The 22,271-nt window shown below is 44.4% G+C and overlaps 1 protein-coding gene across 1 annotated transcript in view; it reads right to left on the reverse strand.

Moving 5' to 3' along the window:
- MRM3 (mitochondrial rRNA methyltransferase 3) overlaps positions 1 to 22,271 on the reverse strand; it is a 60,961-nt gene that overhangs the window by 34,195 nt on the left and 4,495 nt on the right. Inside the window, exon 2 of the mRNA XM_085649353.1 lies at positions 16,085 to 16,329. Coding sequence (XP_085505479.1) covers positions 16,085 to 16,329 — 245 coding nt within the window. The remainder of the gene's footprint in view (positions 1 to 16,084; positions 16,330 to 22,271) is intronic.

The raw sequence follows: 22,271 nt of genomic DNA on the forward strand, positions 1-22,271 counted from the left end.
CCTGAAATGCTCTTACTAATGGCAAAGCTTCTCATGTTCTCCCCAAGGCTTGAGGACATCAAGACTGTTACTGCAAGCATTTAATGTAGGTGACTATAGCAGTGCTCAGAATTATCTAAACATATCAGTACAGCCAGGGTCGCCATCTAACCCAAGGAGGATGAATCTCTATCAATACCTGAGCAAAAACAACCAAATTATCGTCAAGCTTCTCACTACCAGGAACAATGAACAATCAACTATAGTAAGGGCAGAATTAACCTCAGAAGGTTAAAAATCAATCTGTCCTCCAACACCTAGGCCATGCTTTGAACACTTCATATCTGAAAATCTTTAACAGTACAACAATCGCACAGTTGGTTCACCAACACCTACACAATAGTTTGAAAGTTCCCATCTTAAGCAGCTGTTTGCCACAGCTGGGAGCAAGCACTATAAATTGCACAATACATCCTTTTCCTATTAGTGAAAAAACAGGGATAAAACAAACATTGGAGTGCATGGTTCTGACGTCACAGCAGAAAACTAAAATGATTGGCCACTAGACTAACGTCACAGGAGAAGATCACTGCTGACCAGGTTTACAGAAAAACAGCTCTAAGCAGTGTTTCCTCAATGGCTTGAATCTTTTAGCGCACTCTGATCTCAATCACCTATTGAGGACTTCTGCACTTGAGTAACAGTATGTTACCTCGATAAATGAAGTAGTGGTCACTGGTCCAGTATTAGGAAGATCCTCACCTGCTTCAAGGAACAACCATTTTCAAAGCCAATAGGTCTCATCGTTCAGACCTATTGGCCTTGCTAATGGTTTTAGCGGTATGTCACTTTATAAACATTGCATATTTAGCATAAATAAAGACCTTGAATCTGTTAAGATTTTCAAGTGCTCTTTAAGTGCAATTTTTCATTGTTATTTACTAAGTATTGGCAAAGCCAAGTGGCCTCTGCTCTAAAAGGCTGAGTTATGGAGTTTTTCAATGCTTATATGGTATATGTGAGATGAGTTGCATTTAGGTGTCCAGGTGAGTTATGGTTGTCTGAGGGTGTTCATAAAGGGGTTAGACTGACAGCTCTGGAGTGGCACCTGAAGGCGTCACATCTAAAACTTCTGTAGCAGAAAGAAGCCACTGCCTTCCTCCTCTGTGGCACTCACTCTGCAGCATCTCTGGGATGGTAGGGGCACAGCTGGTGATACACGTCAGAAGGAGGAGTCATGTACTTCAGTGAAAGAAAGCCATAGGCCTGACCTCTATCACTGTGACACTCCAGGCAATTTAGGTCCGGAGGTTCTTGGTGCCACCATGCCCCTTTAGCAGTAGAGCTACAGTATTTGCCCCCAAGCAATGTTGTTCCAAAGGTTGTGCAGGGAATTTGCTCCCTGATGAAGCAGAGCCAAACATCCTCAGCTTCTCCGGGACAAACACGTGTGAGTACCACACCAAAATGGAGGACATGATGGGGGAGGGGCAGAAGTAATATGCAGGGCAGAATCAAAGAGGACGGTTGTAGGGGAAGAAACAGAAGGGCGAACGAAGCATCACAGAGGGTGGGGAGAAAGCAACATGGGGCACGTGCAGGGGGTGGGGCAGAAGCAACATGGGACACTGGCTAGGGGAAGCAACAGCGGATGAGGTACGGGGAACCAAACTAATGGGGAAAGCGAGCAAGCTGGGGGTGAAAGGGGAAGAGTAAATGGGTAAGAACAATTGAAAAGAGGCGGGGGACACATGAGCAAGAGGGCTCACTCCGTTGGAGTGCTTTAACAAAAAAGAAAACAAGCATTTGCAATACAATAGGTCTCGCATTATTAAAGTTTGAGCTATTGGTGTTGCATTATTTAGCAATGCCAATAGCTCAAACTTTAATAATGCGAGACCTATTGCATTGCAAATGCTTGTTCATTGTACTTATGCTCAGTGAATTTACTTTTGAAGGATGAAAGGTTGAGTGGACCAGTCTGCCATCTCGATTCACTGCAGGCCCCTGCATCAAATTGATGACCCACTCACCCGAGTGTTTATATACCAACCATGCGCTGTAACCGAGTGACACCACATCAGTGAGGTACCCCTAACCCTCCCCCTCCCAGAGCCCCAACCGCACACACACCCAAGCAGCCTAGACACGTAGTATGATGCAACCCCCCACACACACAGCCCTTCACAGTCCAGTCCAGTGTGGGCCATCACGAACTCTAAGGGACACACTAGTAGCGATATCGACGACATACATTATGACGGCTTGACCTCTGTCCTCTATGAGGGCTCTTGGTACACTCCGCTCCGCTAGACCCCGCCGTGCACGTGAAGTGTTGAGTGTGAAATTACCTGAAAACTCGAATCTAACATTAATATTTCATGAAATCCGAGGCTTCCCGTGCATGTGAAGCCCAGAACCTGCTGGCGCTGACACCCTGGTGGGCACAGCTGGCAGACCAGACATTAACCCGACTCTGGAATTGAACGGCCCTGTCGCAGACCCGTAGAGTTTAAAGGCTCTGTTGTGTATCACCTCATAACAAACACTGCATAATTTTACACGGGAGGCAGAAAACTGTTTTTTAAAGAGGGGTACAGCTCTAAAAGAAAGCAGGGGAGGCACGATCCTTGTCTCCCCTGCTTTCTTTTACAAGGACGGGCCTGGTTGCGGGGAGGCCCAGGTTGAAAAGAGAAATCGCGTTATCAGAGCAGTCTATTGCAGACCTAGGTCTCGGCTTCTACACTTGTCCAATCCGCCTGATCCTCGGCAACTCATGAAATCTCTGCTGCTCCTCCACTGTTTGCATCAAATGTGGCGTGCCTACAGGTGGTTGGGGTACCAGATGAACATTCCCGAAATGTTAGATAAACACACTGGTACCCTCCAGACAGCCATGCTGGCAGCGAACTCCTCTCTATAGGAAGTTGTAAGGGTATACACTCAGTGAGAAAACTACAAGGCCCTGAATTCAAAGTGCAGTTTGCTGAAAACCCCGGACAGTTCGAATGTGTCAGAATTGAATTGGGGCAACCTGAATGCAAATGCACATGGGTGTGCGTGGGTCCCTCAGCACATTCTACATGGATACATTAATGTGTGGGTATATAGCGCAGACGGTGGGTACCAGACCGCCTTTAGGCGCACTTGGAGTTCGGTCCATGCTCGCCACGGTTCTGTTACCGGTCCACTCTATTTCAGATGTTTGCTGTAAATGGCGAAGGATGACCCCTCTTTTTGACTGACAGGAACAGCTGTTTTTAAAGCGAGGGGCTGGTTCCAGGGAATGAAACAGCTGTGCAGTTTTTACGGGGTGGATTCTCTGACCTGCCATCCACTCTGGGAAGTGATGGGGACGAGGGCCAGTGTGAACGAGGAGCATCAGAGGGTTTGAAAGGAGGGAAGAGGTGTGGAGAACAGCAGAGAGAAGCCAGGAAGGAGACCACAGAGGTGCAGAGTCTTAAGAAGGGGGCATAAATCGACACAAGAGATGGGGTGAGAGATAAGAGAGGAGCAGTCATGTGGAAATGGAAATAGGAACACGAAGGGACGACAGGACAAGGAAAACGACGCAGGGCGATTTTGGAAAGGGACGGAAATGCAATTAGAGGTGAGAGAAAGGCAGAGATGAGCCAGAGCGGGCTGCAACGGGAGGGTGAGGAAGCAACGAGGGAAGAGGCAGTCGGGGACACATGAAGCACAGGGGAGGGGGGCTTATGAGGCAGGGGTGAGGGGGAATTAACGTGGCAGTGATTCTTCCCGAGGGAGGTGGACACCTGAGCAGTGATGGGGCCGAGCTGTTAAGTAGAATGAGCCAGAGGTGAGAGGGAGATTGAGGCAGAGGCGAGATCGGGGGAGATTGAGGCCGAGATGAGAGGAAGAAAAATGAAGCGGAGATGAGAGGGAGAATAAGGTAGAGGTATGAGGCATGTGAAGGGCGGTGCGGTGGTGAGAGGTAGGAAGGGAGGAGGCAAAGGTACGATGGGGTAAAGAAAAGATAAACGGATAAAGGTGAAAGGGACAGAGGGTCGGGTGAGGCAGAAATGAGTGGGGACAATGTAAAGACAACGCCTTCTCCCCCGGGTCAGATCTGTCAATAGTGCGGCAGGTGCAGTGGCGCCAGGCGCAAGGATGTGTGGGGCTCACTCGACCCCAATTGAAAAGATTGATAACTGGTTTTACTACCAAACCAGAGGATGGGGGGCAGATTACTGAGCTTCAATTAATGCCCCTAGGGGCTTTGCTAAGCCACTTGACTCGGATAATGACGCAACACAAAATGATGTCCAACCCCCCTGCACAATGTGATGAGGGGCTCCTGAGGCGCCCGTATGTTCCGTGGCCTTGTGCTCATTGAGGTGCCCAGAAGTATTCGAGTAACAATAGCCCACCACGAGCCCCCCCTGCACTGTGCACGAGTAAACCTTAGAGACCCTAACAGGGTCCTGGACGTTTCATGCACTTTGCAGGGGGGGGGGGGGGCACCCTAGAGTTTCATTACGCCACTGCCTGGAAGGAGGGAGGGGGGGTGGGGAAGGCGTTACGCACCTGGGCTATGGGAGATTACGCTCGCCAGTCTCGTCGCCCTCAGGCCTCTGTGCAGTCACGGGGCCCACACCCGCCCAAACCCCCACCCCCACTTGTTGCCCGCTGCCCTGTCACTCCACAGACGTGTCAGGGGCTCGCGGTATCTGCAGAGCAGGATCCTGCGCGCTGTGTGAGCGTCACCTGCACACCTGAGCCCGAGCACTGCCAAGTGTACGGGGAGGGGCAGGCCATGCATCTTTAGTGGAGGGGGAGGAGAGTTCCAACGTTCACTCGGGCGCGGTGTCTGCGCTCTTCACACGGTTGAACTGCAGGGCTGGCGTGTGCGCCTTATACCCTGATAACTAGACGCTGCACAGGTAGCACGTTATGAATAACTGTTGTAAAGAGGATTCGGGGTTAGAGAACAACGATAGCAAAATGAAGCTGCAGTCCACGCAGTGCTTTACAAAACCGTTAACAAATACATGTTTAACAAGCGGCAGGGAAAGCGTTCGCTTTCACTTCCGCTTGGAAAACAAAGAGGCCCGCGAGTGGTGCGTGCGCGCCACTGCGAGCCATGTGCGTTCAATTATCGCGCCCGTGTCTGGGCACGATAATTGAAATCACATGGCCTTTAGTGCGCGTAATAGACACCAATAGGCCATGGGCGGAGCAATGCGTCCGCCTTTGGCCTATTGCGTGCCATCTTTGAGAAATACATGCACTCGAAGTCCAATCGCGGATGCCAAAACGAAAAGCACACGCACGAGTGTGTGCGATTCCAGGCTCAGTTTCTAAACCCCCTACAAAAGGGCTCTCGCCTGCACGAGCACTGCTGTGCAATGCAACGCAGGGCGCGTGCCCTAAAAAGTTACACCTGAAAAGTGAGCAGTAGCAGAAGTAATGAGACCATGCTCTAGGGGAGGGACAAACACAAGAAGAGGAAGTTGAATAGGAAGCAATCAAATGAGAGTGACAATAAAGACAACCAATAGTAAGCAGTGGGCAGACTATAAGCCCACAGTAAGCTAGCATAGGCATGTATTGTCTAGTAGGCAAGATCTAAACAAGCATTTACAATGCAACTGGTCTCGCATTTGTGAAAGTTAAAAGCTACTGGCGTTGGAAATTATAGCTTTTTTTTTTTGCAGTAGTGCAAGCTATACCTAAAAAAAGAACATTATGAAAATGGTGGTTGCATAGGTTTCTGTTCTACTGAGCCGAACACGAGGGAGTCTGGGGCTCCCAGCAGTAGCCTAAGCAATAAAAGAAACTCCACAAAGCAGGGAAATGAAGCAGTACCACAGGGTGCTACTAGGTGTCCGTCTGGACCTCTATTAGCCACATAAGGTACTGCACCCTGCAAACTTGACAAATCCTATCAGAAGCACACTGGGAAAAAAAAAACATAAAATTGCAAACCTCCTCAAATGCAAAATAATATAATGTATCTGTGACATAGTTCACCAGAGGCTGTAGTTTAACATTTCAATGCGATCTCTGCCACACATGAGCCACGCAGTATGAAACGAAATATTTATACTGTTTGGAGAGTACTGGGTCAGGAAAAGAGAAATGCTTACTGTAGCTGTTCCCAGCAAGCAAAAACAAAACAGGCTCTCCCACGACACTGCTTTTTCTAGGGCTGCACGTTTAGACATTATTCCTTTTCTTCTGTCGGTTGCAGTTTCGTGGCACCAAAGCAATAGCGTCAGGGTGTTCAACTGTGCCGGACAGAAGGGAATCTCAGACTCCCAGCAGTAGCATAAGCAATAATAGAAAATCCATGAAGCAGGGAAAGGGTGCAGTATCAAAGGTTATTAGGTGTCCCTCTGGAGTTCTAAAGGGACCTCTATATGGTACTGCACCCTGCAATCCTGGAGAATCCGATAGGAAGAACACTGATGGCTAAAAAGCCGTGTAGTATAAAACGAAATACCGATACTGTTTGGTGAGCATTGTGTCAGGGAAGGAGAAACGCTTACTGCAGTGGTTTTGGCACGAGTCAATAATAGCCCAGGAAAACCCTGCCAAGCAAAGCCTTACAATACCTCTCACCTGGTGCTAACTAACAAGCTGCTAGACCATACTAATTGTATGCTCGAGAAGAGAAATGCCCTTCATGGCTGAGCAGCCATCACAAGGAGCTTTTGTTGTGGTGCAACGAGGAGTAGGAGCAGTAGAGACGACACTGCCGGTTCCATGATAGAGTGTCTACGAAACAATGTGCCAGCCTGCACAGAGTGACGCTGTGTGCGGGAGCAGGTAGTGCACCTCATTGGTCCTATGGTGCCCCTGGGGACCCTCCGTTAGTCTGGAGTGCTTCCTGTATAAAAGCGCTCCTGCTATTTTTGGAAGCCTTGATTCACTTCTCACCCAACATGGATGTATTTGTAATAACAATAGGTTTGCAGAGTCCATGCAGGTGGATTTCAGTGGTGCTCGTTCTTTGAAGTAACAGCATTTTCGTCAAACCCCGAATAACGGCATAGCACTGAGGGAACCACGGTTTGCAGGGACTGGTAAGAAATAAAAGCAGGGAGGGAGAGAGGGCGGTGAGGGAGTGGAACAAACGGTACGCAAGGTGGATGGGCACGGACAGTGTAGCACAAGCAGGGTGCATGTGCACATTACAAAAAACAAGGCAGAGGAGAGGGAGCAAGCGTTGCGAGAGAGTTTCGGAGCCTAAAAATGCAACAATAAAAAAAGAGTGCTTAATAAGTAATAAATAACATGAGGCATAAGAGCACATGTAACAGGGGCAGCTCATGGGAGGCTCCAAAAGCAAAACAAGCATTGGCATAGCCAAAAGGTCTCGCCTTTGGGACCTGCTGCATAACTAAATACTTATAAGGTCCCAAAGAGGAGACCTATTGGCTATGCCATTGCTTGTTCACATTGTATTTTTTATCGATTTTTTCTCAACATGATTGTTTTTATCTTTGGAGATGAATGCGTACTTTTCATGAACATCACGACCCTACAGCAATCCATAAAATCATGAATTTTTATTTACTGTCATTTTTTATATTCACGCCATATATACATTTGTACTGTTTCTATGTATACTTTGATGGTTTTTCGACAACGCGAATAACGTATTTTACTACTACTATTCCTACACTACTAATAAAGCAAGTGAGGACAAGGTTTCCATATTTAAACAAGCATTTGCAATGCAATAGGTCTCGCAATTACGCAAATTTGAGCTATTGGCATTGCAAATAACAATGCCTTTTATTTTTGTTTTCTTTTTAAAAACATAAATAAAAGGCATTGTAATTTACAATGCCAATAGCTTAAACTTGTGTCACTGTGAGACCTATTGCATTGCAAATGCTTGTTTTTTGTTGTTTAAGCAAAAAACTGTACATAGGGTCTCTTTTCTATTAGTTTTGAATATAACGCTTCATACAAATTGTGATTTCAAGACTCCAAGGTCTAATATCTTTTATTTTTAAGATTACAAAAAGTTCAAATAAAAATTCAGACTGTTGGGATCTTGTAACATGAATATGCCTATCATGGAGTGTATGCAAAAATAAACGGATGTGCAGAACACAGAGCTGGGCTGTAGAAGTCATTCTGCCTTTTAGCTCTCAGGTTCTGTTCATCTCCAAGAAAGCTAATTTATGAGGGAGGTTGTGAACCATAAACTGGGCAGCAGCTGTGCATGGAGGAGGGGGCCCAGTTTCTGGCTGGTACACACAGATGCTTTCTCACAGGAATGTGATGTGCAGCTTCCCACTTCCTTGCATTGGAAAGAGCACTGTGCATGCAAAAGGGGAAGGTTCTTAGAAGTTAACGTGCAAACATTATTGTAGGAGTTGGAAATGATAATTATATTGTGATGTTACAGTTAGTCTGCCAGGAGAAACACAAGCCTAACTGTAACATCCCAATATAATTATCAATAATTCTGACACCAACAGTTCGGATTGCGCATTGTTGTGTTTGTTTTTCATTTTCCATACATTGGTGTATGGTGGTGGCGTGCGGGGGGTTAAAAAGCAGGCGTCACAAATGGAAATGACGAGGCTTATGTGGAGAATCCTCACAGGCCCGTGCCTCTGGGGGACTAACAAAAGTTAGTCACCTTTCACATGTCAAGCAAAGAGGTCGCTTTAAAATTAGTCGAGGCATGTTACTGGCTGGGTGAGTTATGTTTATTATCAATCGGATCTGCCCTAAAACAGAAGCATTAGACTGCAAATGGACAGTGCAAACCATTTACATGAACAACTACTTGCGCGAATTTAGTGCGTACACGTAAAAAAAGACCATAACCCAACAAAATATTTAACTTTGAGAAAAGTGTCACCTGGAAAGCATGAGCTTGTGATGGCCAAGCAAAAATCTGCTGCCATCAGAATCAAACAGTTCCCTGTTCACAGCAGGTCTTACGGCCAACAAAGCGCAAACATTACAGCAAAAAAATGGTTGAAGCACAAACAGACTCAGGCTGCAGTCTTGAAAGTATGGAGAACGAACTGTGCCATTGGCTTAGCCAGAGCCTTGCTAAGTAAAACAAGAAAAATACAAAAAACTGACGCGGCAAAGGAAACAAGGATGGGGTAGTGTCTAATAAATGTCATCCACTCAGTCAGGGGCTACAAGCCATTTTTTGAGCGGGCGATGCCTCACTATCGTACCATCATGATAATTATGTTGGAGCCTGGAACATTTATCGAGGCTACTGGTACATATTCAATCTTACTCTTATTGTATTGGTGCCATCAGCAGTGGTGGTTTGTGGGAACACCACTATTTTGGACTATTTTATCCATGTCATCCATCGTTGATGTCATGGGAGGCCTTCAGATGAGTTTGACACATTGCCAAGTTGGTGAATGCCTTTAAAATAATTGCCCTTGATCCGTGAAACGTACCTGATGCACTGCAATGTGCCCGATCAATAAACATGGGTTGCAGACTGCAATAGTAAGCTCAATGGGTCTCTTATCTTCTGATGTGTATCCAAGAGCATATGCACGGTGGGACGTTACAGAGGCATTGGCCTCCCCTCTGCGTGTTCAATATCATCATATTTATTTTTATTGTAATAACTGGGACCCACCAAATTGGACAGCAGAATGCCTCCCAAAGGTATAAAACTAACAAACAGATGCAGATACCTTTTTTTAGTCAAGCACCGTCACGAAAGCTAAGTCAAAAATGCATTCTGAATTTTTTTGATTTCTACAGTCTTGCTTGATTATTCCAATGAGCATTAAATCACCCACCGCCTAGAATCCTGGCTCTTTTACCTGGAAATAATACAAATAATTTGGTTTGTCAGAGTGAAAAAACAAAAAGCACATGCAAGGATTAAAATGTTTGTATTATATTATATTGGAATTTGTAAGTACCCCTTATTGCATTGCAAAAATCGCAACAGGCTCTTACAAGAATTGATCTTTGCAATTCAGAAATAATGAACATGCATCCCTCCAGAGAAAGCAATGTAAATTTCTAAATTAGTTGCACGTTGTTTGTGTTTAGTCACATAAAACAAATAGCTGCACTGTGAGATTAATAATCTGTGTCTACCCTCAATGACTATAATTTGTATTAGCCTAAATTAATACAACACTGCAACTATGCGATCTTTGAATATAGCCGTGTTAACACGAGAGAATTCCAGCAGATGCAGGGGGTGGAGCCATCTTTAATCCATTATGGTGTCGGACTCAGTATTTTTCTTTAAAGAAATGCCTAACCCTGGCTAGCAACAGAGTGGGGGTCGAATTGAAATGGAGTACAAAACATTCTGAAATGAGTCACACTCGTAGATTAAACACCACATGTACCTATTGTTTGCATTGTATGTATACTGGGATATTAAAGTGCTACACTCACACACAAACTTTGACGTGTGCAGTTCCTGTGAGTCAGAGGGGCAACACACCGCCATGCTTTGTGCGGTGTTTATACAGCACCCTTTATCGCTGTGTATCTGTGCACGGCTGATGAGGTCTGGATTAATGGCTGCAGCGACCGCGTTATTGGCTGGGCCTGTGAACTGCAGGTTACCGGGTTGTATCACGCGGGATGCCTTTTAAGCCAGAATAATTTAACATTTTCATATGTATGTGACGCAGAGAGGCACTACTGTGAATTGCAAGATTTTTCTTCACAGGCGCGAGGTAAGTAGGAAATGAGTTTTGAAGTGACGAATCCAACTCACAGGGAGTCCTCGCTTTTTGACACAGTAGCACTTTCCCCAGGGTGGGCTTATGCCTGATGCTAATACGGTCAAGTGTGAAAAAATGGGAACAGTGGCTGCCGTTGTGATACGACCCTAGTTTGCTTAGAGCTCATAATGTTTGGTTTTCATTACAGTTTTTTTGTAAATTGTAAAAGTCAAATCATGCACCGACGCACTTTTTTATATCCTGCTAATGAACGATTCAAACTAAAGACACACCAGGCTTCACTGAAGAAGAAATGTTAGTAAGTTCTCTTCTGCCTCGACAATAAAAAAAACAAGCATTTGCAATGCAATAGGTCTCGCATTTACGAGAGTTTGAGCTATTGGCATTGCAAATGGCAATGCCTTTTATTCTTGTTTTTCGTTTTTAAAACATAAATAAAAGGCATTGTCATTTGCAATGTCAATAGCTCAAACGCACATAAATGCGAGACCTATTGCATTGCAAATGCTAACGGCAGTCCTGCAGTTCCCCCGGGGCACAAGCAGGCATCCACTTCTGTCAGGACAGCTGATCGCAGCAAAAAGACAGAAGTGGATGCCTGCTTGTGCCCCGAGGGACTGACATAGAAAAAAAAACACACGAAGCTGCATTTTGTTGCTATGGCAACAAAATGGAGTGGGACTGTCCACAGTCCCACGGACACGCGCATGCTGTTTGCAATGGACAAATGGCGAGAGCAGCCATCTTTGTCCATTGCAGACACGTGCATGAGAGCCCTCACAGAATTGATTCCAAAAGGTGCTCTCCTGGCTAGAGCGGCGCATGCGCTGCACTAGCCAGGCGAGACCAAAAAAACAGCAAACTATTTTACAAAAAATGCATATTTAGGTACCAGTTCCCAGCCCTTCCAGATGAATGTTAATAACAAACCAAATCGCCAGCAAACCCTTGCATTTCTGTCTACCTCTGTGACCATATTAAGGCCCTTTTGGAATTCCACTCTGCAAGGTAGTCAGCTACTCAAGCTAGTGACTCCAGCCATTATCCACAAATTATTTTGAAAAGCTATATTGTTTTGTGTACATTTCAACAGCACACTCCAATCTTGACACATATTTATATAAACACATTATGTTTAAATCTCTGAGTTAGGATCAAATATAATCAGATAGAAAAAGTCCACCTGTTGCTCCCACTCTTTCTTGTATCTCCAAAAACGCGTTGCTGCGTGGCATATTTTATTTGTATTTAACAGTTAATGTTTTTCAGTTTTATGTGTTGCATCTACTTTACCAAACACTCATTGTTTTGACTGTTGGCATTGGGTCACTTGTTTGTTTAGCATACATATGCCCCCGCCCCTCACCACACAAAAAAGGTCCCTCAGGACGACTTTCTACTTTCGGTTTCTATTTTTTGTTAATTGTGCGGACCGAGTGAAGAAGAGAGAGCAGTGAAGAAAGCCCACAGACAACTAATTACCCTCTGCAAACTATTCTAATCTTTTATTCAATTAAAACTCTTTATTTTCCCTTTTATGAAGGGGAGAGAGGACAGAGATTGGAAGGGAGAAAAAAGCAGGAGGGAATGGAAGAAGGAGGAGTGGGAGAGAGAGCACTGTATTCCGCTATGGCTGACAAAGAAAGCAGGGTCCACCTCTCTTCCCCCTCCTCCTCCTCTAGCAGTGTATGGTTTGTGTTTATGCCAGGCCGTGGTCAGTCCACCTCGATGTCGTGTTCACCCAGGGGGAAGGAAAACTGCAGCCAGGAGGAGGGGATTGAGAGGGAGCGAGAGAGAGAGAAGAGGGAGAGACAGCCGCAAACCAACAAAATAAAAGCCCTGTGATTTTTTTATCTCCCCAATCTGCACTACCCAAAAAAGGAGAAAAAAAAGTCCAAGGGGGAACAATGTATCTGGGGAGACTGCAAGGACAACCTGTCCTGCTTTTTGGTTTGATTTTGTTTTTACGTTCTGGGATTTTTTGAGGGTGCTGTTTTTCTGCCGTTGCCTCCTTTTTTCCCCCCTCGTTCTCTGTTGTGTGTTTAGGCGGAGGGAGCGAGCCTGGGAGGGTAGCCACTGGGCGAGGCATGCCGGACTAGGAAAGGCTGGGGGATTCTAAAAGGCCTGAACACTGGGTTATTGTGGCTGGGAGAGGTTACAGGGAGGAGGGTGGGTCGGTTCTAGATTCAATTTTTGTGTTAATTTTTTAATACGGGATGTAGACGAGTCAGCTGGGACACTGCGGCTTCCCTTTCCTCCCTCTGCATGGGGGTGTGAGGGGGTAGAGCGAAATAAACAAGCGCGTCCGTGAAAGCGAACTCTTGTGGAGGTGGGGTGTGTCCCTTGCCCGGGGTGGAGGGGACGCGCCTTTTAATGAAAGCGGTAAGGAAACCGGACACAAAACAGATGGTCCCAGCGCCGCTGCTGGTTCCCGAGAGCAAAACGCTCTGGGAGTAAACATTTGCGGAAAAGCTGGGACATCCACATACACCTTTGGCCAATTGCGTGCTAAAGCCAGACGCAAAGGCAATAGCGTGCGAGCACCACACGCACAAGCTTGTAGAAAAGCTGAAGTGATTCCAAAAGGCAGATTTCCGAGAGCAGAGCATACGCGCTGTGCTCGACCTAAAAAAGGGGGGTGGGAGGGTACTACTGAGCATATTACCCAAAGGATAGCAGCGATTTACGAAGGACAGTAAAAGGAGTCAATTAAAAAGATGGAGGGTGCTGGAAGCCAATATTCTAGATAAAGCATAGACGAGACCTAAAAAAGGGGGTGGTTTTTTTTTTTATCAACAGTACCAAAAAATATATATATATATATATATATATATATATATATATATATATATATATATATAAATTCACCGAAAAAACCATAGGTTTCACACATGTTATAGTTAGCTGTACATTTCACTCGTAAAAAACCAATGAAATTCCCCCGTTATAGTTAGTGCAGGCAACTATAACTCACGCGACCGCAATCCTCTGCTGATGCTAATACTGTATTTAGACACTTATTTGCCCATTTCTTCTTCCATTAAATTTTAGCTATACATATATTACAAATATTTTTTTTTCATAAAGACACATATGTCATCAGCAGAGGATTGCGGTCCCGTGAGTTATAGTTGCCTGCACTAACTATAACGGGGGAATTTCATTGGTTTTTTACGAGTGAAATGTACAGCTAACTATAACATGTGTGAAACCTATGGTTTTTTCAGTGAATTTGCAAGGTTTTTTAAATGCTAATTCCTAACTATAACGTGTGTGAAACCTATGGTTTTTTCAGTGAATTTGTACGGTTTTTAAATGCTAAGTTACTTTACGCCGTTCGTGGCGTGCGCGCCCAGTTAACGCAGTTCGTTCCGTGCGCGCACGGTGCGCTTCGCGCACCGTGCGCGCACAGTGAGCACACGGTGCGCTTCGCGCACCGCGCGCCCACTTTGCGCAGTTAGTGCCGTGCACGCACGGTAGTCACGCGGTGCGCTGCGCGCACCGCGTGCCCACGTTACGCGGGATGGGCCATGTACGCACGATGCGCTTCGCGCACCGTGCGCACATGGGGGACATATTATGCGCATCGTTTTGAAATGTTTTTCAAAGTAATTTCATAAGTGGTTGTATGCCATGCACAAATGTTGCTCTACGGGCACCATTTGCACACGGGGTGGGGATAGTGTGGATAATATTTTTTTTTAAATAATTTTTACCGTACGCGTACGGTAAGCGTAATCGGCGATTTTTCGGAAAAAAAAACAAATTTTTTTTTTGGCCTTGGGGGTTGTTTGGGGACCCCTACACCAATGCTGGGTGGTTATGAACTCAATATACTGCCCCTTTAGATGTTTTTTGTCTTTGTTTTTGCTGCCCCACTCAGAGTGCGAGAGAGAAAATGGCGGCCGCCGCTTCCTGGTTTCGACCGATTCGAATGTTTACTTAGATCGAACAGCCAATCAGAATCGCGCTCGCGCACGTCACCGTACACGTACGGTAAGCGCACCGTAAGCTGGCTCAGATATATATATTGATTTAAAGGCTATTTTCTCAGAATCTACTGAACAGATTTACACCAAACCTACAAAAGGCACTTCCTTGACCTGTAGACTACCTCTCTGCCAAATTTCAAGGAACTCTGTTCAGCCGTTCGGGCTGTAGCTGTGTCTAAAGGTCCTATGGAAAAATGCATGGGAAAAACGCGTTTTGGGACCCCCCTTTTATCTCAGCCCCCGCTTGACGAATCCCCCCCGAGACTTTCAGGGTAGGAGCGCAGCGCCCCACCTATTTTGAAAATTTCGCGAGGATTCGTCGACCGGCGCCAAAGTTATTCAAAATAGAATGTTGCGGTTTTCCTATGGTAAGAGGGTCCTAACTATAACTACCTACTGGCGACCGCCAGTAGGTAAAATATATATATATATATATATATATATATATATATAGTATTTTAGATAGGTAGGTATTAATGAGTGGTGGTTACCACCTCAAGATAACAAGTGACATCACTAAGGATCCCAAAACAAAGCAAACCTCTTGCAGTCAATGGATTCATTTGGAAGGCCTTTCTAGAAAGCATCCATGTTCTTGGACACCCACTCTATTTCAATTCTATGTATATATTGGTTATTCTCGCTTTTAAACACTGATCAAATATAATTTAACTCGCAAACCAACATGATGATGTCTTCTATTAATTGCAAAATTAGAATTTGCCTGGTGATCACTTTGAACACTTTAGATCTCACTGGATCTCTAGCATATATGGTGGGCATTCATGGCCAGATTACCAAAGATTTTTTTCTACGAGAGTCACTTACACCAGAAAAATCTGAAGTAAGCACAGATACATCAGGAGTAAGACAAACATACGGAAAAATCTTTGTGAATCAGGCCTGATACACAGAAGTGGGTAAGGTAGCACAAACCTGACTCATAAACCACAGTGCTTTTACAAACCTTTTAAGAAAGAAAGAAAAAAGGGGAGAACAAAGGTAGTCAATAAACACGACAGAAAGAGGCAAAGTTCAACAGCACGTCTTAAGAGAGAAACTTGCCTATTTCAGGAGTAGGTTGTTAAAGTGACTACTTTTGTTCATCTATGAAGGAAAATAATGTTGCTTTATTTACTAATGTATATGTTGGTATGCCCCGAGATGACCTGCATTCAAATGGAAGCCATGGCTTATAGATAAGTGTGAGCAAAGCTTGCTGACTACAATTAAACAAAGTTCGGTGGTGCAAACGCTGATCACAGAGGCATGCCATTGGTTAAAATGTCGGAGGTCTCTTTTATAAAGCACTTGGTAAACCTTTACAGAAGAAATTTCTGCCACAGTTACTGGTTTGCAGTATTGTTACCACCAAATTCATGAAATGTGTAGTTTTCCTTTATTCTTGAGGCAACTTTCCTGCTCACTTACCGATCACACCATGAGGCATTACAAGATCCGACCACATCTTAATTTCTTCAAACTTCACTTTTAGAAGTTGCACGTGTTTCAGTTTTGACAATGGCAACTCTTTCAGGTGGTCCATTGTGCTAAAAAACAGGGTTTGAAGCTCTGCACCAGCTTCCAAGGCATCAGTTATCAATCTCCGACCCTCCAGGAGAATTTTGCCATGCTTGTCTCGAAATTTTTTTGATTTTGCAATTGTAACCACCTTCCTGTTTAAATTCATACAAAAAAAAGAGATAAATATTTTTGGGGAAGGAAAATTAAAGGGTAACAAATAAATATAACTGCTTTAATCAATATTCAAGAGAATGGGTCTTTGCAAATGCCGTTGCTCTATTTCACAAGACCTAAACATGTCAAATCAAATACAGGCTTAAACATTTCAAATCAAATACAGGCTCCAAATGTTTATGTTTGATGTTAAATTTAAAACTTTATTGGCATTATACATTCAAGTGACTGTTGTCCTTGTATTACATCACCAGCTCAAATATGAAATCGAATGAGTGCACAAGCTACTTGATATGCTGTAAAATCACAATTACACATTTCTTCAACTCGAGATGTTTATTCATAATGCCAGAGGGCAAAGAAATAGAGTTTACAGTTAAAGGTGCATCATACCCAAGAAATTTATTTTATTTTTAGAGAAATACAACTGCCACTAACAAATGCAGTCGATAGCAAAGGATGACTTAGCCAAAAATAATATAGTCCATGACATAAGAGTCATCTCAAAATAGGTGCCAAAGTAACCCAGCAGTCTGGACTCCAAATCTGCTTACTTAAGACATTTCTGGTGAGAAATCCCACTCTTAATGGTACAAGAAAACCAATATACAGGGGGGAGGCATAAAACATCAAAAGTTGCATTAAGATGCACTGTATTAAAATTGTGATTAAAATAGCAATTTCCTGGAATTTGTGCCGAGTCGTCTTATTGGACTGCAAATTGACATCTGTCAACCCCACAGCATTGACCTTTGTTGCACTCTGTTCCATGTGCTTGGCCTTTGTCAGCCTCATATTCATTTCAAAGTGTCCCTTCAACAGCGGAGACATATTAGTCTATGGGCCTTGTGGTGGGATGGGATTCCGGCAAAATGTTTAGTATTTTAGCCTCGCTATGTGATGGGCCTTTGTCGCACAAGCTCCTAGCATCAAACCTCTCAGTATCTCCCAAAGATCAAAATGTGTAGAGGTTAAAAAGTATTTAACCCTTCTTTACCTGCATTGTCTGTCTTAGGTGGCAAGCTGAAGCCCTCCTATTTGTTTCCCTAGATCCCAGACAGCCCTCATATAGGTGCTGCCTTCAAGGTCCTTTGGCCTCCAACACCACATGCATCCCTCACAGCTCTACCTCCTAGCAACGCTGTGCACCATGTCGGGGTTTCAAGGGGGACCAAAATGCAGACAACTCTGATTCACTGCCGCCCCTCTGGAGTAATTGCCCACCTGCTCAGTGTCCCCTGAGCTCTCACCTCAACCACATAATTAGTGTGCTGTAGTCATCTTGAGCAGACCAGAACAAATTTTGAGAGAAAAACCCTTGCAGACCAGAGCCAATTTTGAGAGAAACGAACGGGATACAGAGGACGAGGGCTGCCCGTCGCTCTGTTTCACATAAGGAACATTAATTTTCCAGTTTCAAAAGGCGATTTATGAGCCTTTGGAGATAATAGAAGGGCCTGGAGAGGAGGAACAGAGCCCCTTGGAGTCGCCCTCCCATATTTACAAAGAAATCCACATGGAGCCCCGTGCGCTTGGCGCCAGAGGAATGACTTATCGGAGTTATCTTTGAAGTGACTAGATCATTAACAGAACGAGAGTGAGACTACAGTGCCACAAAGGGTGGAAACCCCACAAAGGCAGCACACAGACCTTTCTAGTTAGTCCCGAGGAAGACCCCACTAAGACAGTTAAAATATCGCTTTTTTTCAGGGGTCGAAACGTCGACGCTTTAATGTCAAGTGTTGAGGATCACCCAGGATACTAGACCAAAAATTTGATTAATCGCTTACTGGGTTGATATACCCTTCTCTTCATTTCACACTGTGTTTAAATATAATTTTTCTATGTAGTATATGTCCATGTATTTTGTGGAATGTTTTGTGACTTGTAAATATTTCAATGTATGTGCACTATGGAGTCCTAAATGTTAGTTCTAAAGAACTATTCTGTGTGTATGTAAATACATGTATTGCAATAAGCTTACACTGGTTTTTCATAAACAGATACAAATATATCGTTTAATATAGGACACGAGTTTTGCGCTTTTGGGTTTGGACATAATGTCTTATTATCTCATTTGTTGATTGTTCTCATCTATTTAGAGAGACATAAATTGTATAAATGCCTTAGACTTTGAAGAGTAGCAGAACCACCTTTTCACATACAGTAGTCATCTTGAGCACAGTCGAGGGAAGAGGTTTTCTCTAACTGTTCAGCAGCCCACATCCATGAATTAAAAGTCTATAGATTACATCCACGGGAGATGTGTTTTCTCTCGCACCTCGGACTCTTCTCAGCAGGTCGCTTCTCTTGTTCCCAAGACCCCAGAAGGATCGGCCATGTGTAAGCTTCAGGACGCAAGTCTTTCCTAGTTGACCCAGGCCCCCGTACTTAAAAATAAAACCAGCATTTACAGCTTTCAAACATTTCTGTTTTCCTTCTTAGTTTACTCTACATAGTTTATTAACATTATGGAGATTAGCTCATCTATTATTAACTATCGGAAGTATTTCCTAATTTTACTCAAATCCAAAACGGTTATATTTGCTCATCTCCTTTTATGTATTGTCCGCCAATTCCAGCAAGCATTAAAAACTTTACCCTTCCCAACATTACAAACACAAGACGCAGACTACACTCAGGGAAGCTGGAACCACGCAATCTCACTGCCGCAGAGTTTTTTGCATTATGATGGAGGTGCCACATTGGCTGCATAATCTACAGATGTAAACAAAAAAAGAAATTCTAGCTCAAACGGTTCGAAAGTTACTAAAAATGCAGCAAAACGTGTTGCGACACAATGGAGGGCCCTGCAATGGTTGACTGGTCACCTTTTTATTGATTGTTGCTATATTTGGGTGTTAAACTGGTACTAGACAGTTAAAAAAAAATTAAATGGCAAAATAATGAAGTCATGCGATTACCAAATGTGCCGCATAACGCCGCATGATTTGCCTTTTCAAGCCAGATATTTTAGTCAACCTAGCTACATAATTTGGCCCTCCCCTGCCGCATATTCCAGTGGCCCTGACTACACTTTATACAAACCAATAGGCAGGTGAGCGCTGAACCACCTACTCTCACATTCCTCACAACATTACACATCTTTGTGCGGTTACACATGCCGAACCATGTTTGGAGCCAATATTTGATTTTCACGCACTTCAAACAACATCACACATACAGAAAATGTTATAGCGGCCAACACCCTTTTAAGCTATGCAGCAAAAAAATTCATTAGAACGCCTGCTTAAATTCATAGATGTTTAGACATTCTCAAAAGTCATGCATTTATTAAAGTCTGTTATTGTTTGCTTTGCTCTCTTTTACATTGCAGAAACAAGGTTGCCAAAAATGCTTCTGAAAACAAGCTTTAAAACAGACTTGGAAATTTCTACTGCAGCTACCATCAAAGGGAAATTGTTAAAAATGACATTACGTAAAATGTCTACGATGACCTTCACAAGAAGTGGCTTTATCTTAAAAAGGAACTACATGTTGATCATATACATTTTGTAGAAGCAAAATAATTTTGGAAATACTTCTCATCAAATAATTTTTAGGTGAAATGCGTGTCTTGGAAGCAGATTTATAACAGGTAGAGCACTGAATAAATACTCATTATCATTCCAAGATACTTTCGACCAATTGTAGATTAACAACCTGCATAACTCTGACTACTGTTTATCACTGTCAGGGATCCCAGTAAGACGCAGCATGTTATGTTATTGGTTTTATAAAGCCTTTGATTGCCTATAAAGTATCCTTGTGCATGCCCATTACCAGGTATATGAGCTACACCCTGCATTGCTTCACATAATGCAAAATATGCCTTTCAGAGTTTGAAGATTCTACTAAATAACTCGTAAGACCACAAATAGCAGCATACTGCTAACGGGTGTGTGTAGGAAGTGGGCTCATTATATAGTATACCAAAAAGAGGTATACTGTGCAAAGAGTCCAGATACTCCCTTACAAGTAGACAGAGGCTTGCTCTAGCAATCCCAATGTGCTCTCTAAGGGGGTAGTGTGGCCGAGCAGCCTTAGAGAGGAGTGTTAAACATTTGCAAATGCACACAGTCAATAAATGATGCACACGACTCAGTAAGGAGATCCACATCAATTTATAGAAAAATTACACATATCTTTATATATATTTAGGCACCAAAATCATCACGATCAGGTAAGTAGGTTTCGAGGTATGAATTTTTACAGTTTTTTTTAATGGACACAGTGCAATTCCCGAAGCGGTAATGTTGTCATATGGATGAAAGACATACACTGCATACAGGTACTTCACAGCAACTTACGGGTCCAATCTCCTGGACTTAAGGTAAGAATGGGGCAAGGTCCAAGGCAGCACCAACAAGTCACCTCGAGCCGCACTGGGGCGGCCGGCTGCAAAAGTGCCTTTCAGCATCGGATGCCCGATGTTATCATATTGGGGAAAAACGTACTGCATTCGGGCACATCACGGCGGCTTTCCGAACCAATCTGCTGGACTTAAGGCTAATATGGGGCAAGGTGCAACGTCACACCAAGAGGTCACCTCGGGAGGCTCTGGGCTGTCCAGGTGCAGAGGTGCGTTTCAGCGTTGGGTATCCTATTCACTTTAATGGGGGAACGGTCCAGTTGCAAAGAGGCTGCAAGCTGGGAATGGGAGACCAGTCATGGTGAACCAACAAGGGGGATCAGGTCTCACGAGGCTTGGGGATAACTTTGGTCTTCTTCTCCTCTGGCCAGGAAGGTCAGATGCAGAGGTGTTCTGAGGCACTAGGTTTCTCACAGCCGAGTCACTCAAGGTTGGGGAGGATGGGCAAAGAGGCTGCAGATGGCGTCGAGGAGTCCACTTCGGCAAACCCAAATGTGGCCTTCTCCGCTGGAGGACCATGCTGGCATTATTGGCCCACTTCAAATCAGGCTTGCAGTAAAGGGTGCAATGATGCTTGTTACGCGGTCCGGAGCACTCAAAGTTCTGTCTCTGGTACCTGCAGGGTGCAAGGGAGAAGTGCTGCTACTTTATGGTAGTTCCTGAGTTTTGGCGGAGGTGCTGGCAGACCTCCCAGGCTTTTAAAGGCACAGCAACTTACAAGATGAGTTGACTTTGGCACAATCGCCCGGAACGGGCTAGCAGGGTTGGCGCCAAGTCAGTTGTTCCTTCCACAGTTCTTGCTTTTCGCGGATCATCAGTCTTTCTTTTTTAAGGTCGGCACAATCAGATTTCCTGGTGCCGGGATTTGGGGAGTTTACGGTAGTAGTCAATGGGTTACTGACTCCTGGGGTCACTTCGCCCCCTATATGATCACTTCCCTTGGAAAGTGGGCATAACCCTGTCCCAGACTTCCTAAGTTTGCTATAACAGGCGAGGTTTTGCATAATACAACTACGCATATTGCAAAGGTCGTATTACTCTAGGACATTTGTCTAGTGTTGGGACGAGCCGAGGACGCCCTTGGTCTTAGGGGGTGTGGGATTGAGGGCACATTTTTACACATACTCTGGGACTGCCAGATAGTACGACGATACTGATCCAGGATGACAAAATAATGGAAAGAGTTACAGGCCACGAGATACCTCAGATTTCCAAGTGGCACATATTATGCATATCGAGGGATGAGGGATGGTTCAGATGTCAAGCAATCTGGCTGCGATTGGCATCAGGGATTGCAAAAAGGATCGTAGTCCGTGCCTGTGGGGCAGGGAGAACGCCGGAGATTGTGGACTGGGTGGCGGAAGTGGATTGATGCCGTAGGACCAAACGGGCGATCTATCAGGGCACGGGGTGCCCACAGAAATGGGAAAAAATCTGGAACCCATGGCCCAACTACAGCGTCAGGGGTTATAATATGCTAGAATAAAGCGAATTCCATGAGATATCAAGACAGGATGTTCCCTTAACCAGATGTACAGGTGGAGTAGG

The sequence above is a fragment of the Triturus cristatus genome, chromosome 3_2 (genome assembly GCF_964204655.1).
Source record: "Triturus cristatus chromosome 3_2, aTriCri1.1, whole genome shotgun sequence".
NCBI classification, from domain to species: domain Eukaryota; kingdom Metazoa; phylum Chordata; class Amphibia; order Caudata; family Salamandridae; genus Triturus; species Triturus cristatus.